At 52.3% G+C, this 20545-nt stretch overlaps 1 protein-coding gene across 1 annotated transcript in view; it reads right to left on the bottom strand.

Annotated features, from left to right (window-relative positions):
* Positions 1-275: 275 nt before the first annotated feature.
* Positions 276-20545, bottom strand: part of JPH2 (junctophilin 2) — a 62389-nt gene continuing 42119 nt past the window's right edge. The window contains exons 3-6 of the mRNA XM_032419771.1: positions 5746-5864; positions 2932-3632; positions 2026-2120; positions 276-711 (exon numbers count right to left, since the gene is read on the bottom strand). Of these exons, the coding sequence (XP_032275662.1) occupies positions 2040-2120; positions 2932-3632; positions 5746-5864 (901 nt within the window). The 3' untranslated portion in view covers positions 276-711; positions 2026-2039. The remainder of the gene's footprint in view (positions 712-2025; positions 2121-2931; positions 3633-5745; positions 5865-20545) is intronic.

Below are 20545 nucleotides of genomic sequence, written 5' to 3'. Positions count from 1 at the left end.
CCCTTGGCCCTTCTTCCCACGCCAGGCTCCAGTGCCGCGCATCTCCACCCCTTCTACTGGTCCAGGAGGGAAGCTGACTGAACCGGTGGGAGGAGGCAGGAGCACTGTGTCCTGGGATTTTCAAACTAAGCATGTCCATTGCCTCTATTGTGATCCAGAACATCTGTAAGCAAGGGACGGTGTGTGCTGCGCGAAGCCCATGAAAGGCAGGGCCTCTGCCCCGTCGGGAGGCCGGGGGGGGGGGGGGGGGCTTCCTGGCTCGCCCGCCGCGGGGATCTGTCACTCCCCCCACAGCCAGACGGTTAAAATAAATCAGGGCAGGGGTGCAAGGAAAGGGGCTGGGAGTTCGTATTACTACCTTGGTTTAGTGACGTCTCCCAAAACACACAAAAGCTCAGGGTAGGGGGACCCTAGCAGCAAGGCAAGGGAATGGATGAGGATGAGGGAAAGGCGCGCTCAAGAGACCAGGGCTCTTCCTTCGAGGCTTCCCCTACCGCCGGGCACAGAGCTCCCGGAGGATCCCCAGCACATTCCATTCCTCTGGGCACCACTGCCACCCAGCGCAGGGCCACGGGAGGCCTCCTTAAACGGATGTGGTGTGGATGTGAGCTGGACCCCAGGGCTCCAGGTCCAGAGTTCAGTCCTCCTTGGCCACCCTGCCTGGTAATGCAGAAAGATGGGTCCTCACATCCTCAGCAGGGATTGCTGGCTCTGCAGAGAGACAGCGAGAGGCTCAGGTGAGAGAGGGAGGGAGGGAGAAAGGAAGAGGCTGAGCCAGGTTTGAGGCGGGGTTCAAGCCTCAGGCTTGATGTTCTCTGCGGCCAGGACCCACCTCTCCCAGCCTCCGGGGCAGCCCTGCCCGGGGGCTCTGACTCAACAGGTTCAGAGTCAAGGCCGTGAGGCCTCTCCCAGCCTGGCTGTCCCTGTGCCTGGTACTCTCTTCCCGGCCCTCCTCCTCCTGTCATTTCGTTCACCCTTCCACCCTTTGGGTCATAAAGTGTCAGTTCCGGCAGCCAACACGCCCAGATCCCCTGTGAAACACAGGACCCAGCAGAGCCCAGCGCTCACCCCCAGGACACCACCTACCAGGCTAATGTTGTCACTGGCTATTTACTGGGTGACTGCACAGGGAGTTCTTCTCCTGTCCTGGGACTGAGTAGGAACCTCCAACCCACACTAAGCTGGGATTGAGGAGGGGGGCGGGGGTCTTTGGTTGGGGGCAGGGCAGGTCGCAGAAACTGTTAGCATCACCAAGCACAGGATTTATGGTGTGAAGGCTGGTCCTAGCAGGGAAAAGATTTTGTCTTGTGGATACTTCACCCTGAGACCCATGAGAGCCACTCTCCTTCAGCCCAGCATAGCCCAGCCCAGCTCTTTTTCACCGGTCTTACCAAGCCCTCCCAGCTCCAGCATGGGACACTGACTGACTGACAGTGGGGGTTTCTGGAAGGGAGGACTGGGGGATGGGGAGGCCGGGGGCAGAGGGATTACAGACTGAAGTGGGCAAAAGAGAAAGGGAGGGCCGAGAGAAGAGGGCCTGCCCATCTCAGGCAAGCTCAGGTGAGACTGTGGGAGTCTGGGAGAGGCTGTTTTGCCGCACCTCTGGATGTCCGACTTCTGCATAATGAGCTGTAAGTTAAGGGTTTACTCTCATCTTCACCCCATTTCTTAGGGCAGGAGTGGGTCCCTGATGTATCCCTAGATCCCAGCAGAGCATCTGCTCAGTAAATGGAGGTCAAATGAATGAATGAATGATGAATGAGTGAGTGAGTGAAGCCCCCAGGGCTCACCTGACAGGGAGCAGGTGCTCTGCACATGTTGAGCTAACAAGGGGTGTGTGTGTGTGTTGGGGAAGGCATGATCTATCAAATCCACAAATCTGTCGTCCCTGCCTCTGCTGGGGGCCGGGCCTCAATTAGCCACAGGACAGATGCCCAGTAGATAACATCCTTCCTCCATCTCCCTGGTGCCCAGAGCTCTCTACAGGCTCCCCTTCCTCCCCTCCCCACCCCCCAGGGGACGCACCTGGTAGACAAGGGTCAGGTCAGGAGGTGAACGAAGAGGATGGCCAGGCCGATGTTAAGCAGGATCACCATGCAGATGAGGACGGTGTTGGGGACCTGGGAGCAGTGGAGAGAAGCTGAGTTCCCATGGCCTCTGAAACACCCCCCACCCAAGACCCAACAAGGCTGGACAGAAGAGCAGGAACTTCTGAAAGAACCCTCCTGAGAGCACCCCTCGTTTTGCTCACTGCTTGTCCAGCACCTGGATAGCAGACCATCAGAGCTGGAAGAATTCTGGGAAATGATTAACCAAACCATACAGGGTCCAGAGAGGGGCAAGGATGTGTCCCAACGCACACAGTGGGCAGCGCTGGGCCTGGAAGCCAGAACATGCCTTCCTTTCTGCTAATCCCCCCCTGGACGGCATCCATTGGTCCCACAGAACCTTGCCTCACTCGCGGTCCCTGATCTTTCCAGCTCGCAGCCCCCTCTAATAAGCCCTACTGGGTCCTTCCTCCACTGCCAGGAAGCCCCCCCTGCTACCACACCTTGTAGCAGATGCTGCTGGTGCTCAGCTCAGATCGCTCTGGTTCCCCAGGTGCACTCATTCCCCCACTCCCCCGCCCCGCCAACCTGCTTAGGGCTCCCAGCACCCCCTTCTCCAAAGCACTGCCCCCTGCTGACCTGATCGCAGGCACAAAGGCCTGCCCCCTGCCCCAAGGTGGGCGGACTCTGCACTGTGATTTATGCTACCAAGTCCTGATCAGGCTACCCTTGACTAAGCCCGCATCCCTGCGGGGGTTTCCCCTGCTCCATCCTGTGCCATCACCCTCCGCACGCCCAAATCATCCGCACTGGAATGCCGCCTCGAGCGCAACCAGCCCTGGGGGACCCGAACTGGGACACGTCCTCCCGCCCCCAGCCTCACCTCGTCCACCTCCGCGGCGGCCTCGGCTGCCTGCGCCGTCTCCTTCCGAGCCTTCTTCTTGGCCCCCGCCTTGGTCAGCCCTCGGGCCTCAGTCTTGCGGGCCTTGGCCTTGGGCTCGGCTTTGGGGACGATGGGCTTGGGCTCCAGCTTGGCCGGGGAGCCGGGCGCGAGCTCGGGGGCCCGCGGCGGGGCGGCGGCCGGCGACGGCGGCGCGGAGTCGGGCCCGGGGGCGTCGGGCTCCTCCTCGAAGGGCGGCGGCGCGGGCGGCGCGGTGCGCACGGCGTAGCTGTGGTAGCCCCGGTACAGCGCCACCTCGGGCTCCTGCGCCTGCGCGGGCGGCGGCTGCAGCGCCTCGATGGCCATGTGCTCGGCGGCCGGCCGCGCGGGGCTGCGGCGGCCCGCGCCCTCGGACGGCGTGAGCGGCCGGCTGCCCTCGGCGCCCGGCTCCCCATTCCAGGCGCCCGGGCTCGCCAGGCGGTCCCTGGTCGCCCCCGGGCGGGGCCGCTTGGGCTGCGGGGGCGTCCCGGTCGGCGACGGGGGGCCGCCCTCGGGCCCCAGGGGCTCGCGCTCGTGCATCTGCGGGCTCTCGCGGGACCGCGCCGGGGGCCCCGCCGCCCCGGGGCCCCGCTCCGGGGGCTCGAGCAGGCTCTCCGAGTTCTCCAGGATCTCCTGCAGCAGCCGGCGCTTCTGATACTCCGGTCCTGCGGGGGACAACCAGCGAGGCTGGCCTCGAACCCGGGTCCCACCACCGGTGGCCCTGGGCGAGCCACTTAACGCCGCCCAGCCTGCTTTATCTACAGCCGGCACCTTCCTACCGTCTAGCGTGGGCCCAGCACTATGTCCAGCAGTTTCCAAAGAGTAGCTCATTGTAGCCTTTTAACAACCCTAACTCTGAGGTCCATGCTATTATTGGCCTCATGTGTCCAGAGGAAGAAAGGGAGGCTCAGAGAGGTGACATCACTTGCCCAAAGTCACCCAGCAGACAAAGGGCAGAGCCAGGACCAGCACCCAGTCCGACTGGCTCCGGAGTTTATGCTCTTCACCGTGACACTGGTTTCCTTCCATTCCCTTATCAGAAAAATGGCCTAATCGTACCTATTTCATAAATACTAACGGAAGGGTTAATGGAAAAAAAACGCATGAAAAATGCGGAGCTCAGCGCCTGGCACATGGTGACAGCTGTTGCTATGACCACCCAAGGTGGAGGCCCCGCCGGGAGGTGTCGTAAAATGTCGCTTTTCCTGGGACCAGCAGGGGGAACGCTGTGCCGGGAGGCAACCTAGCCCCCCAGGTACACATCTGTGCTCCACAGTCCCCCGACTGGTCCCCTGTGGTGTCCCTGCTACAGCCAGGATAACATTTAGAAGACACAAGTCTAATCATGCCACTTACCATAAAACTCTTCAGTGCGGAGAACAGCAATCTCCCACCCCCTGGACTCCCCCTGCTCTCTATCCCCCGCCAAGTCTCTATCAGAGGCAGGGTCGTTCTTGCTCTGCAGCCTCTTTTCCCACCAGTTCCTGCCTGTTTTGCTATCTAACCTCCGAGCCTGCCACTCGGCTCCAAGTTTCTGTGCCTTTGCACCTGCACTCCCTCCCCCTGGTTTGCCCGTGATTCGCAGTGAGTGGTCCGAAACCAGCAGCATCCGCGTTGCCTGATCCTTGTTAGAAAAGCACATTCAGGGGCGCCTGGGTGGCTCAATCGGTTAGTCCTCCGACTTGATTTTGGCTCAGGTCATGATCTCGGGGTCCTGGGATTAAACCCCGCGTCGGGCTCTGTATTCAACACGGAGTCTGCTTGTCCCTCTCCCTCTGCTCCCCGCCCCCCATCTCTAAAATAAATAATAAATAAAAATCTTTTTTAAAAAGAGCAAGAAAAAGAAAAAGAAAAGCACATTCTGACCTACTGAATCAGAAACTCGGGGTGGGCCCAGCAGGCTGTGTCATGTTTGAGCCCACTGACCTGGTGAACTCTCGTTCAGCCTTCAGGATTCGGCTCAAACGGCCTCTCCTGAGGGCGGCCTTCGCTGACATCTCCCTGCCTGACTGGGTGAAGTGCCCCCCTGAGCTCCCAAAGCCTCTGTTCAAGCCACACAGAACTGATGCTGTGCGGAATTTAATCATAACGGTGAGACAAGAGCCAAGAGTTATCAAGAGCTCACTGTGGACTAGGCCATGTGTTCCCCACCTGACATGCATTGGACCCACCCCCCAAAAGTAAGTATTATTCTTACTCTCATTTTACAGATCAGAAAACTGAGGTTTACAGAAGTTAAAGAACTTAACAAGGTCGCTGAGCTGGTTAGCCGCGGAGTCAGGACGTGAAAACGTGCCTCACTCCCTGATAGGCTGTCTTCATGACTCTCTGCTCCTTTAGATTCTGAACCCAGAATCCAGGTTTTGTACGCAGAGCCCAGCACAGTGCCTGACATGTGGGCAGCACTCAATGCCAGACTGAAAGTGATGAGCAAGAGCAGCGGGGCTTTTTACCTCCTCATCCACAGAGACCTCTCCATTTGCTAAGCTTTCATCAGCTCAACTGTCAGCCCTGTGTGCAGCCTGGGGTGGGTCCAGTCTGCAACCAGCAGCCTCTGATGCCCCCACCACCATCTCAGCATGAGTCCCCTAGTGTCGCTCCCAAGCTTCTCACCCAAGCTTTCACCATACCCGCCCCCTAGCTGCTTGAACTCACGGACATTTGTGAACTCACTTGGGCACCTCAGCTTTCCAGCAACCAAACAAAAAGAAAAATGGTCCAACCCTGGGGGGCCTGCCCTCACCCTGTCCTGCCCGTCCCCTCCCAGGCTGGCCCTACCTGGCTGGTAGAAATCCGGAGCCAGCTCCCTGGCCAAAGTGCGGGCAATGTTGGACTCCTGGTTGGCAGCGAGGGCGGCCTGTTCCGCTGCCTCAGCTTTGGCCTTGGCGTGGCTTGTCCTGAAGAGACAACATGGTAGAGACTCAGGATCCCTCCAGAAAACCAGACCTCTGCCCACCAAAGACACGCCGGACACAGCATTCATTCACTCAGGCTGCCAATGAAGACGTACTGAACCCTGTGAACCAGACTGCTGTGCATTCCCTAGACCATTCCCTCTTCCTTCCGGGCACACAGATGGACTACATCTCCCTTGCAGTCAGTGTGGTCAGGTGACTGAGTCCTGGCCAGTGCACTGTGGGAAGACATGATGTATGCTGTTTCCAGGCCTGGCCCATAAAAACCTCCTGTGTGATCCTCTACATCTTCTCCTTTCTCCCTGTTGCTGGTTCAACGGAGGGAAGGCCAACACCCCAGAATGGGGAACTGAACTTCTTTTGTGTCACGGACCCTTTTGGCATCTGGTGACACTTATGGACCCCTTCTCAGAATGATATTTTAAAATGCATAAAATACATAGGATTACATAGGGATGCAATTATACTGACACACTGTTTCCAAAATATTACAGGAACGAAAAGCATTTTCTTCATTAACACATTGAACAAAATATCTAGCAAGTGAACTAACCACAATAATTTTAAAGTACAGATTAGCAGAAAGGGTATTTCAAAGATATCCACAATAGGGGCGCCTAGCTGGCTCAGGCGGGGCAGCGTGCAGCTCTTGATCTTGGGGTTGTAAGTTCGGGCCCCATGTTGGTTGTGGAGATTACTTAAAAAAATAAAGTTTTTATAAAAAAAGATATCTGCAACAATAATAATGTGACATGAAAGTATGTAATTTCCACTGGTGACCAAGTCACAGATGTTTCAAATACTACTATGGTTTATTGCCTACCTCCATAATTGAAGCAAATGCTAAATTTCGGTAATAGGTTAGTAAAAATAAGATAGTTTTTCCATCTGTTGAAGACACTTTGGGTGCCCTGCCCAGAACACTTCGCTGGGCAAATGCCCCCACCCCTAGCTCCTGTATAGGCTGCTGATGCTCACTGCTATCCCAGAGAACGGCACCCACAGAAGCCACGCCCCCACTCCAACCAAGCAGCCCACAACTAATGCCTGATGACACCCACCAGTCCCCCTCTTGCCCCAGGAAGAACCAGCTCTGTGGTACAAGCCAGGCTACAGAACCCCCACCGTGGGGCGAGGCTGAAGAAGGACTGCAGGTAAGATCACACCCTTGCTTGGTTACTTCCCGGCCCTACCCTGCTTCTGTCACTCTCCTTCTCTCCCGAGAGTGTCGTTCAAAAAAATCATCTGAGCAAGAATCCCCACCTCAGGGCGCTTGGGTAGCTCAGTTGGTTAAGCATCTGCCCTCAGCTCAGGTCATGATCCCAGGGTCCTGCTCCCTGCTTAGCAGGGATCCTGCTTCTCCCTCTCCCTCTGCCTCTCCCCCAACTTGTGCTCTCTCTGTCTCAAATAAATAAATAAAATCTTAAATTAAAAAAAAAAGCCCCACCTCAGGCTCAGGCTCAGCTAACCTAAAACAGCATCCAAGTTCACAGACTCCCTGAATTCTATCCACAGAACCCCCCCGTGGACACAGAAACGCAGCGGAAGGAACCTGGGTCCAGAAATGATTGTTGCGTAGTGCAAAGTTCCCACACTGGAATGTGGAACATTTAGGCATTACATTTAAACACTCAGTGTGGAACATTTAAGCAAACCTTACATGTCTGTGGTGTTAAGCACCTGAGATTTGGGGCATGTTTGTTTCAGCTGTTAGTCTAGCCAGGAACGCCTACTAAAATAATAATAGCCCCGTTATGAATGGGCCAGGCACTGTTCTAAAGGAATCATGCAGAATATCTCATGCACTCATCATCACGCCTTAGGAAAGATGGTGTCCTTACTATTCTCCCGATTTTGCAGAAAAGAAAGTGAGGCACAGAAAGGTGAAATAATTTGCCCTGGGTCTCAGGCTCTGTGAGGGCAGAAGCTAGGATTTTGAACCCAGGCAAGATGACTCCAGAGTTTGTGAGCTTGAACAACTCTGGAAAGGTGCCACCCTTGGCCAGGAGCTGAGGACAGAGACTCCCGTGGGTAAGACAAACCCCGTCCCTGTCCTCACTGTCAAGTGAGGGTGAAAGGTGGTAAACAAACAACAGATGTTTTTAATAAAAGGTGATTAAATAAAAGGTCCTCAATTGCAATTGTGAGAAGTGCCATGAAGGAAGAGTCGAGAAGGCAGTGGAGCAGAAAGACAACACAGGTCAGTGGCAGGGTGGGGTCAGGGAAGGTTTCTTTGAGAATGTGACAGTTAAGTTGACATGAAGACAAACAGAAGTTAGACCCATAACAGGAGAGGTGGGGACAGCAAGGCAGGGAGAGGAGAGAAAGTAAGAGTTCGGTGCCTTTGGGGAACTGAAAGGTCAACTCAGGGTCCACGCTGCAGATGAGTTAATTCCTTGGGGAGTTGACGTGTGTCTTTGTATCTCAGTCTCCAGCATATAGAATTGGGCCTGAAATAAGGGAGAGAGCTTTTATTAAGCTCCTTCCACAGGAGAGGACTTTTACCTACGTTATCCCCTTCAATCCTCAGAACAGCCTGGGAGGTGGTTCTTCCTGTTCATCCTTCACACATGGGGAAACTGAGGCTCAGAGAAGTATCTCCTCAAGGATGAAAAATGACAGTTAACACTTACAAAGCATTTACTACTTGCCATGGGCTTTACAGAAATGAACTCATGTGATCCCCCAATAATGCTGGGTAGCAGATGTTGGTACCACTGTCCCTCTTCACAGATGAGAAATGCAGGGCACGAGGTTTTAAGGAACTAACACAAACTTACACAGTCAGCAAGTGGCAGAACGAGATTTCAAACCAAGGCCTTCTTGGCTCCAGGGTCTGTGCCTTGAACCACAGGCTATACCCTCAATAATGAGCAGTGGAGGTCAGATCCAGAACTGTCTGCTTCCCAAGCCCTGCCCTCCACAATGCCACCTTGCCACAATTATTGTTACTGAAGGAAAGAAGACACAAACATGGGTCGCCTGGATCCACGCCAAATGTGGATCAAGAGCATGGGACTCTTGATCTCAGGGTCATGAGTTCGAGCCCCACATTGGGTGCCGAGTTTACTTAAAAAAAAAAAAAAAGAATACGTAAATAAGCTCACACACACACACAGGTATAAGGAGAGGGGCAGCACAGGGACTAGTCCAGAGCCCAGCTTTGGATTCCAACTTTGGCTCTGCCAAGGCTGGCGCTAGGGTGAGCTATGAACAAAATTTAAATAAAGCCTGGATCCGACCCTGCGGTTTTGCATGACCTTGCCCGCGTCACCCTAGTCCCAACCCCACGGCGACTCTAGGACTGTGGGTGAATGGCTCTGCCTCTCTGTGGCCCGGTTTCTTCATCTGAACAATGGAGGTCGTAATTCTCCCCTCTTGGAGCAGCGGTGAAAACTAACAATTTAAGAGGCAGCATATGAAAGTGTTTAGGCCAGGATGGGACTGAGTGGAGGTGGTGGTGATGGTGGTGATGGTAGTGACGGTGGTGGAGGAGGTGGTGGTGGTGGTGGAGGAGGAGGTGGTGAGTGGAGGTGATGGTGGTGGAGGAGGAGGTGGGTGGAGGTCATGGTGGTGGAGGTGATGGTGGTGGTGGAGGAGGTGGTGGTGGTGGTGGAGGAGGAGGTGGTGAGTGGAGGTGATGGTGGTGGAGGAGGAGGTGGTGATGGTAGTGACAGTGGTGGAGGAGGTGGGGGGTGGAGGTGGTGGTGGTGGAGGAGGAGGTGGTGAGTGGAGGTGATGGTGGTGGAGAGGAGGTAGTGGGTGGAGGTGATGGTGGTGGAGGAGGAGGTGGTGAGTGGAGGTGATGGTGGTGGAGGAGGAGGTGGTGGTGGTGATGGTGGTGGAGGAGGAGGTGGTGAGTGGAGGTGATGGTGGTGGAGGAGGAGGAGAAGGAGGAAGATGAGGTTTATGACATCAAGACGGAGTGTGGTACATACATATCATATTTGCCTGCACACAGATGCGTGTGATTCAAAGTCCTACACTTTCCAGAAACAGTTCCCTGGAAACCTGAAACCCCAGGTCGGGGGGAGGAGGAAAAGGGCTGGGCAAACCTTCAAAGGGGGAAAATGTCCTTTTTTGGTAACACAAGCTGGATGGCACTTGCTTGTTTCCTGGCCTGGGAAGCTTGTTGCAGGACTCTTCCTAAGGCTGGAGCAGCAGCCTGCACACAGAGCCCCAGAAGAATTGCGGGGGTCAACCGTGGCCCCCCCCCAGCCCAGAGCAGCCAGAACAGGGGTGAAGCAAGGGGAGACCACACAGCCCAAGGCAATGAGGGCTGCTGTGTTCAAAGGAAGCCCACTCCCCTTCCTGTGTCCGTCAGTCTGGCCGATGGAACCCCTTATCAGCGCTCCCCCAAGTCTCTGGTCTCAGAAATGGCTCCCAGCCTTGGAGCCAGGCACCCCAGTGTCCTCCCGCACCCTCCTGCTGGTCTCCTTGCCGCAGCCAAGGCCATGACTCACCAGGTCCCTTCTCCTACTCCCGCTATAGCTCCAGCATCTGCAGCCTCTCCCTCCTTCCGTCACTGCTCCTCCAAGCCCCCGACAGGCTCCCTACAACTGATTGCAGTAGGCGGGGGCTGGCTTTATCCAGTTGTCCAGCGGCCTCAACTCTTGCTTAAAATCTTTGCAAGGCTTCCTACCACCTCAAAATCAAGCCCAGGGCACTTAACACAGCCTTCCAGGCTCTCTGGATCCTCGGGCTGGGGCGTCCAGATGGGTGTATCACCAGCGGCCTTCAGGGCGCAGCCTGGGGCAGCTCACACGGTGAGGGTGGGCCCCCCCCTCCCCCGCTGTTGCCCAGAGGCTCTCCTAGGCCAGGGCCACTCACAGTGTGGCCCATCACCCTCCTGGCCCCTTCATCACCCGGGAGCTCGTCGGAAATGCAGGTTCTCAGGCTCCAGTCCAGACCGGAGTCAGACCCTGGGGGAGGAGCCCAGGAATCTGTGTGTTATAAGCCCTCCCGAGCCGCCCACCCTCCCGGCAGTTTGAGAAGCTTGTGCTAGCAGACAGAGAAACCAGCTCTATGTTGGGCAGCTCCCAGCCTGCCCAACTCCCTGAAGAGCTTCGAGTGTTTCTCCTCAAGCACCAGGATCCCTCTCTGAGTTCAGGTCCTGCTAGGGAAATGCTCCCTGTGTCTTGGCTGAGGCCGCTGGGGGAGGGTCTCCGAGGATGGCTCTGACCTTCAGGAAAGGAAAGCAGCAGAAACTGGGGCAGTGGGAGGGGCAAGGAGCAGTCACTCTTCTTGATTTCATTCGGATTATCTTTGTCAGCAGGGTTAAAAATAAGGCTGGTGGTTCTGGGCTAGGCGCAGGGCATAACCGGACAGAACCACTTCTGAAAGTATCCCCCTACCCCAGCCTCTTTCCCCCACCCCCAGGCCCCTAACTGCTGCTTCCAGTGGGGGGGGGGGGGCGTGCTGCCCGGCCCCCTCCACCAGACATTGATGGCTTCACCGGCCAAAGGGGATACCCGCTGGACTTACCCCTGACTCCATGCCTTCACTCGGGCTGTTCCCCCACCTGGAACACTCCTTCCCCTCCGTCCACCCTCCCAGTCTTAAAGGGCCAGCTCAAGACCCACTTCTACATATTGATTCATTCATTTAATACAACTTTCTGGAGAGCCTACTGTGTGCTAGGCACTGTTCTGAGTACTGTGGGTACCAGAGCAAACCAAGCATCCAAAAGCCCCTCGCAGAGCCCGCGTTCCAGTGCAGGGGTGGGAACTGCAGCAGCAGGAGGCCCAATCTCGCCCACTGTTCCCTGCTCTATCACGTGAGCTAAGACTGGGTTATATAGTTTTGAATGGTTGAATGAAAAAAAAACAAGAGTAATATCTTCTGACACATGAAAATTACATGAAATTCAGATTTCAGTGTCCATATAAAGTTTTATTGGAACCCAGCCACACCCATTTGTTGACACATTGCTTAGAGTAAGTAGTTGCCACATAGACTGTGTGACCTGCAAGGCCAAAAATATTTACCATCTGGTCTTTTACAGAAACAGTTTGCTGACCCCTGTTTTTTTTTTTTTTTTTAGACTTTATTTATTCATTTGAGACACAGAGATACAGAGAGAGAGAGAGAAAGCATGAGCAGGGAGAGAGGCAGAGGGAGAAGCAGGCTCCTCGCTGAGGTGGGAGCCTGATGTGGGGCTTGATCCCAGGACCCTGGGATCATGACCTGAGCCGAAGGCAGACGCTTAACCATCTGAGCCACCCAGGCGCCCCTGCTGACCCCCATTTTAATGCATTCACTCAATAACTGTCTCTTCTACTACTACTATTAAAACAATATTAATCTGTTATTTGTTGAGTTCTTTGTGCCCAGCTCTGTGTCACCTTAACACAAATGACCTCAGAGAAGTGGAGTCCCTTTTTCAAGGTCACACAGCTAGAAAAGTGAATCGGCCCAAGCTCTTACCCATTACACCAAGCTGTCACCCTCCTCCCACTGACTCTGGGCCAAGTCCTCCATGTGCTGGGACCAGGGATGGCGATGATTAGGACCCAGCAGCCACCCGAGGAACTCAAAGCCTAACGCAGCCCTGCCAAGTCAACCACAGGACATCCCTGAAAACCAGTGATGAACAGCGGCACAGAGCAAAGCCTCAAAACTGCTTGGTAGAGCATCTAAGAGGGGGAAACTCCAGCTGGGTAGCTTGGATGTGGGGTCCTAGCTCTGCCCCTTACACCCTTCGGCAAGTCTGAGCTCCCTGAACCCCGATCTCCTCATCTGTAACATGAGGGTAATAACAGCACCTACCGGAGAAATGATGTAATGAATGACCAGTCATCTGGCCCTTGGAGCACGGGCCAGGACACAGGAAGTGCACATAGTGCTTGTTAATAAAATAAATAAGCACACTTTTTTGGAGAAGACTAAAAGTCCTGGATGGACTACATGCCACTGATTTGTTAAATAAAAATTAAAATGATTTTTTCATTTTTATTTATTTTTTTTAAAGATTTTATTTATTTATTTGAGAGAGAGAATGAGAGAGAGAGAGAGAGAGCATGAGAAGGGGGAGGGTCAGAGGGAGAAGCAGACTCCCTGCTGAGCAGGGAGCCCAATGCGGGACTCGATCCCAGGACTCCAGGATCATGACCTGAGCCGAAGGCAGTTGCTTAACCAACTGAGCCACCCAGGCGCCCTGATTTTTTCATTTTTAAAAGGAGAACAAAAATCTTCAGAACAAGAAACCCATGCTGTGTGTGGAGGACAGAGGCGGATAATGAGAGTCCCCAGCTCCAACTTCTGCTAGCCTCTCTGGAGGCCGCAGAGATGGCTGACAGGGACGATGCTGCCAAGTGTCCTCCTGCGGTGGGGGATGCTTCAGATGCCACTGCCCTGCCCTCTCCCAAAATAGCCCCTCGCCCACAGCTCTGGCTGGCCATGGCCATTTCCTCCAGAACAATCATGGTTAGAGTAATCACGAGCAGGAACCACAGCTGGGGTGTTCAGACTGCCCCCCCCCCCGCCCAGAGAGCTCCCTGGAAGAAAGCCCCCCACCCCCCAAGCATGTAGGCAAGGGCACAGTCAGGGAGTCCTGACTGATGGGGGAACCTCCTCCTGACCCCAGCCCACCCCCCAGGACTTCATTTGGCAAACGGGGCTAAGCGCCTGCTGGGAAGCCCCTCCCCAGAGGGGTTAAGGGCAGACACTCAAGTCCAAATAAGAGTCCCACCACATTCGACGTATCTGACATCTCCTCCCTGGTCTCAGTTTCCTCAACTGTGAAATGGGGATAATAATACTTCACTATGCTACTGAGAGTCTGAAATGAGCATTTAACAAATATTAGCTTTCATTATCATGGTTTTTGTTACTATTATAACAATGCTGACCAGCAATTCCCTTCGGAATTCTATGGACTGCCCACAAATTGGGATATAAATATGCGTTCTTGTAGGACATGTCATCCGAACCCTGTCTCAAGGTCCACCCATGTGGTAGCACATGTCCGTCCTTCATTCCTCCCTACTGCCAGACATATTCCACCGTGTGCAAAAACCAGACTGAGCTCACCTGTGCCTCAGCTGGGGGACGTTTGGGTTGTTCCCACCGCTTGGTTGCTATGGACATTTGTGCACAAGTTTTTGTGTAGTTGTATGTTTTCATTTCTCTTGGGTGCACACCTAAGAGTAGAATTTCTGGGTCATATGGTAACTCCACGTCCCAGGTGAGGAACTGCCAGGCTGGGTCCAAAGTTCCTGCACCATTTGACATCCCCCCCATAACATATGAAGGCTCCTGTTTCCCCATTAGACCCATCTTTTAAATTTTATTCATACTAGTGGTTTGTGAGGTGCCATCCCAATACGGTTTTGATTTGCACTTCTCAGATGGCTAATGATGCATCGATTCTCATGGGCTTCATGGCCATCTGTGTATCTTTTGAGGAGAAATGTCTATTTGGATCCTTTGTCTTTTTTAAATTGGGTTTTTGTATTTTTATTATTGAGTTGTAAAAGTTCTTTATATATTCTAGATATAAGTTGCTTATCAGATACATAGCCAATCATGTATTGCAAATATTTTTCCATCTTGTGGGTTGCCTTTTCACTTTATTTTTCTTTTTCTTTTAAAGATTTTATTTATTTATTTGAGAGAGAGAGAATGAGAGACAGAGAGCACGAGAGGGAAGAGGGTCAGAAGGAGAAGCAGACCCCCCGCCGAGCAGGGAGCCCGATGTGGGACTCGATCCCGGGACTCCAGGATCATGACCTGAGCCGAAGGCAGTCGCTTAACCAACTGAGCCACCCAGGCGCCCGCCTTTTCACTTTCTTGAAAGTGCCCTTTGAAGCATAAATGTCTTTAAGTTTAATAAGTCCAGCATATCTGTTTTTTTTTTTTTCCTTTTGTTGCTTATGCTTTTGGTGTCAGATCCGAGAAGGCTTTGCCTGACCTATGGTCACAAAGGTTTACTTCTGTATTTTCCTCTAAGTCTTCTAGTTTTAGTACCTACATGGAGATCTATAAGTGTTGTTTCTAATAAGAAAAAAATGAGAAATAACCTAAGGGTTCATGCCGCCCTGTGAGGTAGGCAATACCACCATTGTACAGATGAGAAAACTGAGTCACAGAGAGCTTAAATCACGTGCCCGTTATTACCATAATGAACACTGAGCCAGACATGGAAGGAAGTAGAATCTGGTAGGAGAGATGAGACAAGATGAAAGGTCCTGAGATCAGAACAAACAGAAGGCTACAGAGTAGCAGTAAGCCCATCTGGTGGGTTACATGTTCATAATTTGTCTTTGGTTATTTTTTATAGTATATATTATAAAATATAGAGTATAAAATGATATGGCTTCATTGTAGAAAAGTTTTGAAAATAAGCAGGTTTCCTTTTTTAAAAAGAAAAAATTAATGTTTTGGTATTTTGAGATGGTTAGGAGCACAGCTGTATGGCTATGGATGACTTAATGAGCTCTCTGTGCTTTGATTTTTCCATCTGTAAAATGGGGACACGAATAGCCCCGCCCTCACTGGGTGTTTGGGATTACAGAGTGAATTACTGTAGTAACGCATTTGGAACAGGGATAGCATATAGCAGGCTCTATGCAAGAGTTTGAAAAATTTCAATAAAGTGGTTTTGTTCTAGTTGAAGTGGGGGGCTGTCTCACATCCTCAGGCCCTAGAGAACCTCCCCACCTTGGAAACCCAGCCTGAAATCCCCAGGCCACGGAGGTGACCTCTTCCAGATCACATTTTATAGCGACCTTTCTCCCCTTCTTAAAGAAGAGCCTCCAGGCCTGCTGGAAAGTCTCCTCTACATGTGAGCAGGTGTGCAAGACCTCCCCCCTCCCCCGCCAAGAAGGCAGAGGCAAAGTAGTAAGAGTTGCTGTTTACTGAGTGCTAATTATGTGCCAGACACTTGACCTATGCGGTCGGCTGAATAATGTTCCCAAAGATATCCCAGTCCTAATCCCTGGAACCTGTGAATGTGACCTTATATGGCAAAAGGAGCTTTGCACATGTGATTAAGGATCTTGAGAAGCGGGGATTATCCTGGATTATCCAGGGAGGCCCTAAATGTGATCACACGTGTCCTTAGAAGAGGAGGCAGAGGGAGATGGGATGGCGGGAGAGGAGAAGGTGAGGTGATGGCAGAAGAAGAGTCTGGTGAGGTGTGATGTGAAAACAGAGGAGGGGCAGGGGCGGCTACTAGAGACTGAAAAAGTCAGGGAATGGGATTCGCCCCTGGAGCCTCCAGAAGGAACCAGCCCTGCTGACCTTGGCTGTAGTGTGGGGAGACTGATTTCAGACTTCTGACCTCCAGAAGCATAAAAGAATAAACCCGTGTTGTCTTAAGGCCCCGCGTTTGTGGAAGGTTGTTATGGCAGCAACTGGGAACTAAGACAACTTGTGTGATCTCATGTCATCCTCAAGACAACTCACTTTACAGGGGAAGAAACGCAGGCTCAGAAAATCATTTGCCCGAGGCTCATAGCTGGCGAGTGCCAGAGCCAGCTGGAACATGCTACCAGGGCCTTCTGGCACCAATGCCCTTGCTGACCCACGCGTCCCGTGCTGCCTCAGTTCACGCCCACTTTCCAGAAGGGCCCAGTGGCTGCCACCCAGCCTCTTCCCGCAGGGACGGTGTGAGCCCTGCCGTCTGAGAGGGCCCAGGGCTAGTGGTTACGAGCAGTGATAACCCTACTTCCCCAAAGAAAGGCTGGTCTGCCGGGGCCTGGGAACTGCCCGGCTGATTACATATGACTGAAGTCTGGCTGCACTTCGGTGACTAATGCCATGACAGGGCGGGGACCTCAGGCCTCGCACCCCTTCCCCACACAGGACTGCCCTGCAGTCCCACCTGGAGCCTAGTCGCCAGCAGGGAGGCCTCTTCCGCATGAGTTGGCAGAGAACTTCAGAACCCCCCTCACAGTCAAAAATCCAAGTATAACTCTGATTCCCCACAAACTTAACTACTAATAGCCTGTGTTGATTGGAAGCCTTACTCATAACATAAACAGTTGATCAACACCTATTTTGTATAGGTGTATATACTGTATTCTTACAATAAAGTAAGCTAGAGAAAACGAAAGGTTATTAAAATCGTAAGGAAAAGAAAACACATTTACAGTACCATACTGTATCTATTGAAAAGAATCCGTGTATTTAAGTGGACCCATGCAGTTCAAACACATGTTAATCAGGGGTCGACTGTACATATTTAGTCATTCAGATGACCAAAATATATGTCTCTTATATACTTGGCCTTCATCCTTGGTTCCTGTCTTGCGGTTTCCGGAACTCTTGGAATTTCCTGATAAGAGCAATAGGAGCATCTTTTGTTAGAATATTTGGTCTCTTGTCCCCAGTTCCTAAAATCACTTCAGAGTCATAAAAATGAAACGGGTGTCTTGATATTCATAACAAACCCCTTTCCAACACAACTGAGTTTATGATAATGAGGTGACTTTGGGAAAGCCCCTAAGGATGGAGGCTGGTTGCCAGGGGAACCGACCAAGAAAGGAGGGTTGGAACTCTCAGTCCCACCCCATGATTTCAGGGGAAGGAAGAGGGGCTGGAGGTTGAATCAATCACCAATGGCCGATGGTTTAATCAATCATGCAGATATGATGAAACCTCCCTAAGAACCCAAAAGGACGGTGTTTGGAGAGCTTCCGGGTTGGTGAATAGGTGAACGTCCAGGAAAAGTGTCACACTTAGGGCACAGAAGCTGTGCGCCCTTCACCCTATCTTGTCCTACACAGTTCTTCCATCTAGTTGCTTCTGAGTTAGATCCTTTTATAATCAACTAATCATCTAGTAATAAGGAAATGGTTTCTCTGAGTTCGGTGAGCCACTCTAGCAAATTAATTGAACTCAGAGGGGGTTGTTGGAACCTTCTCTCTACAGCTAGCCAGTCAGGAGCCCAGGTGACACTCTGGACTTGCAAATGGCACTGGGGGACCTCTTGTAGGACTGAACCCCTAACTTGTGGGATCTGATGCTATCTCCCAGTAGATAATGTCAGAATTGAGTTGAATTTTCAGACCTCCAGCTGGTGTTGGTGAACTGCTTGGGGCCTTGGGGGAGAACCACAACCCCTCTCCCCCGCCACATGTTGAGATTGGGTGGAGAGACCCCTTACCGCCTCCTAGGGTTGCTATGAGAATTCAAGGAGTTCCTACACAGAGCAGCGGCTCACAGAGTGAGTACTAGAGGAGTGTTAGCTTCCGCTACTATAGATTTTTCACTGAAATAATTCTCTGTGTTTCTGTATGTTCGCATTCATCGTTTCAAATTGCTCAGCGTTTCCCTTTAGAAATTTGGCATCGACATTTTTTTCTATGCCAGTGATCCCGCTTTGGGGCATCTGGCCAACAGGCTCAAAATGATGCATGTCCAAAGGCATTTATGGCAACACGGTTTATAATCCCAAGACTGGAGACAACCCCAGAGCTAGCAGTGGGGAACTGGTTAACCTAAGTTATGGTATGGCCAGTTGAAGGACTCGATGCAGCCAGTACTAAGAATGAGATAGACCTTTAGGACAGAGCGAATCCTGACACGCCAAGTTACAGAGCAAGGTGTAAATTACTGGATATTGTATGCAACACTCGTGCAGACAAACAAGTGTGTTTGCTCCTCTGTATATGGGCTATTTCTGGAAGGATAGGTATGAAATTGGTCATACAGGCTGCCTACAGGGATGGAAACTAGATGGCTGGGGAGGAGGTGGAAAGGAGGGAGACATCCACACACACCCCCTCTGAGCTGTATGCCCCATCTCCTCCCCCTGCCCCAGCACATCATCCTCCACCCTGCTCCGTGCCCTGGGAGACTGTCCTCCACGGTCTGCATCCACAGAGCCCTTGCTCTCTGGCTCCCAGCTGGCTCTGGCCCATGGGGGCACCAGCCAAGAGCTGGAGGAGGGAGCGGTCAGGGTATTTATTCCCTGTCCCTCTTCCAGAGGGCTCTCTCCTCCACAGCTTGCACCCACTGACTCTAGTATAATACCACTTCCTCCTCTGGCCCTTCAGACCCAGGACGCTAATGGCTTCCCATCATCGCTGGCCCTGGGTAGCTCAACATCCCTTGTTAGTTTGCTGCCCACAGGGTACCAACTTCCAGTTAGAAGATGAATAAGTTCTGGGGACCTAATATACAGCATGGTGATTACAGGTAAGTATACCGTATTGTATACTTAAAAGGTACAAAGAGAATAGTCTTAAATATTAACACCACAAAGAACTGGTAATTATGTGACACAAAGGAGGTGTTAGCTAATGCTAGGGTGGTAATCATTTTGTAATATATAAGTGAGTCACATCAACACATTGTACAGAGTGTTATGTCAGTTACAGCTCAATAAATCTGGGGGGGAAACCCAGTAGCTTCATGAAACTGTCTGCAGTTGAATTCTCTGAATATACCCCTTCATGCCAGGACGCTGACTGATACCCTTTTAGATCTTCCCAATGTGCATATAGTATGCGTCTTCCAAGATAAGCAAATAAATACATTTTTAACAACCTAACATCTATGAGTGCTAGGACTTTTAAAGGTACGATTTAATTTATTCCCGAAAACAAACCTAAGGGCTAGTACTGTTATGTCCACTAAACAGACAGGGAGCGCCACATAGCCAGAAAGTGCTCTAGACCGCAGGTTGGCCCGATTCCCAAGCCTGTGTCAGCCGTGCAGGATGGGCCCTAGTGGGCATTCCAGGCTCCCCTGCGTACCCTGCAGGAAGAGGGCAAGGAATGGGTAAGACCCAGGTTTCCCGAGCTGGTCCTGCTCTATCTGATGTTCTCCAGTGCTTTCTTGGAACTGGAAGACTGACTAAGATATATGCGGCAGAGTGATATTAAACATATGGAGCCACTGCTAGAGGGGGTGGGCACCGACCAGCGGAAGCGGCGTGCCAGGCGGTTAACCGTAGAGTTGCCGGGTCCTGGAGAAGTCCGTCTCCTGGGCAAGAGGCCAGGTGTACAGGGCAGTAAAGGGAGGTGGGGAGCACGTAGAGAGCTCAGGGCAGCTGCTGGTTACAAACTGGTATAAACCAGAATATTTAAAAACTTTAACAACTGGCGTGATGTTCCTGGAGTGTCCAGCTGGATACTAACCTTGAAAGTAAGTTTTCCTTCTTACACCCCACCTGCTTCAGAAAGCCTTCCCCAGAGATTACCCCCAGTAAATGTGATCTTGACCCTCTGCGGAAGCCTCCTCAGTGTCTTTCCCATGCCTGGAGGATAACATAGAAAGGCATTATTACGCTATGCATATGACCTCATGATCTAGCCCCTGCCACCCCTCGGGACTTAAAGCAAACCAGCCCTCCAGACAGGCAGAAATTTCCAGATCCCCATGTGTGCCCTACTATTTCCACCCCTGGGGCTTGTACCCAGGCTGCTTCCATTCCTGAGAACACTTGCTCCCCCCTTCATCCTTCTTCTCTTCATCTGGCGAACTCCTACTCATCCTTCAGGACCCTTCCTCAGGAAAGCTTACCCTGAATGTCAGCTCTCTGCTCTTGCAGTGCCCTGCACTTAGCTGCCAGGTCACTTTATCTTCCTCCAACCAGCCTGTGAGCCCCCCAAAGGGGGCAGAAGCCTCACTGTTGTGTTCCTACCACAGCAGAAGCAGGCATGGAGCAGGTGTTCAGTAAGTAGGCATCGGGTAAATGTGTCTTACGGATTACA

Source organism: Phoca vitulina, unplaced genomic scaffold (genome assembly GCF_004348235.1).
Source record: "Phoca vitulina isolate PV1807 unplaced genomic scaffold, GSC_HSeal_1.0 scaffold22, whole genome shotgun sequence".
Classification (NCBI taxonomy): domain Eukaryota; kingdom Metazoa; phylum Chordata; class Mammalia; order Carnivora; family Phocidae; genus Phoca; species Phoca vitulina.
Note: the sequence above shows the minus strand (reverse complement) of the source record. Positions and strands in the feature narration are given on the sequence as shown.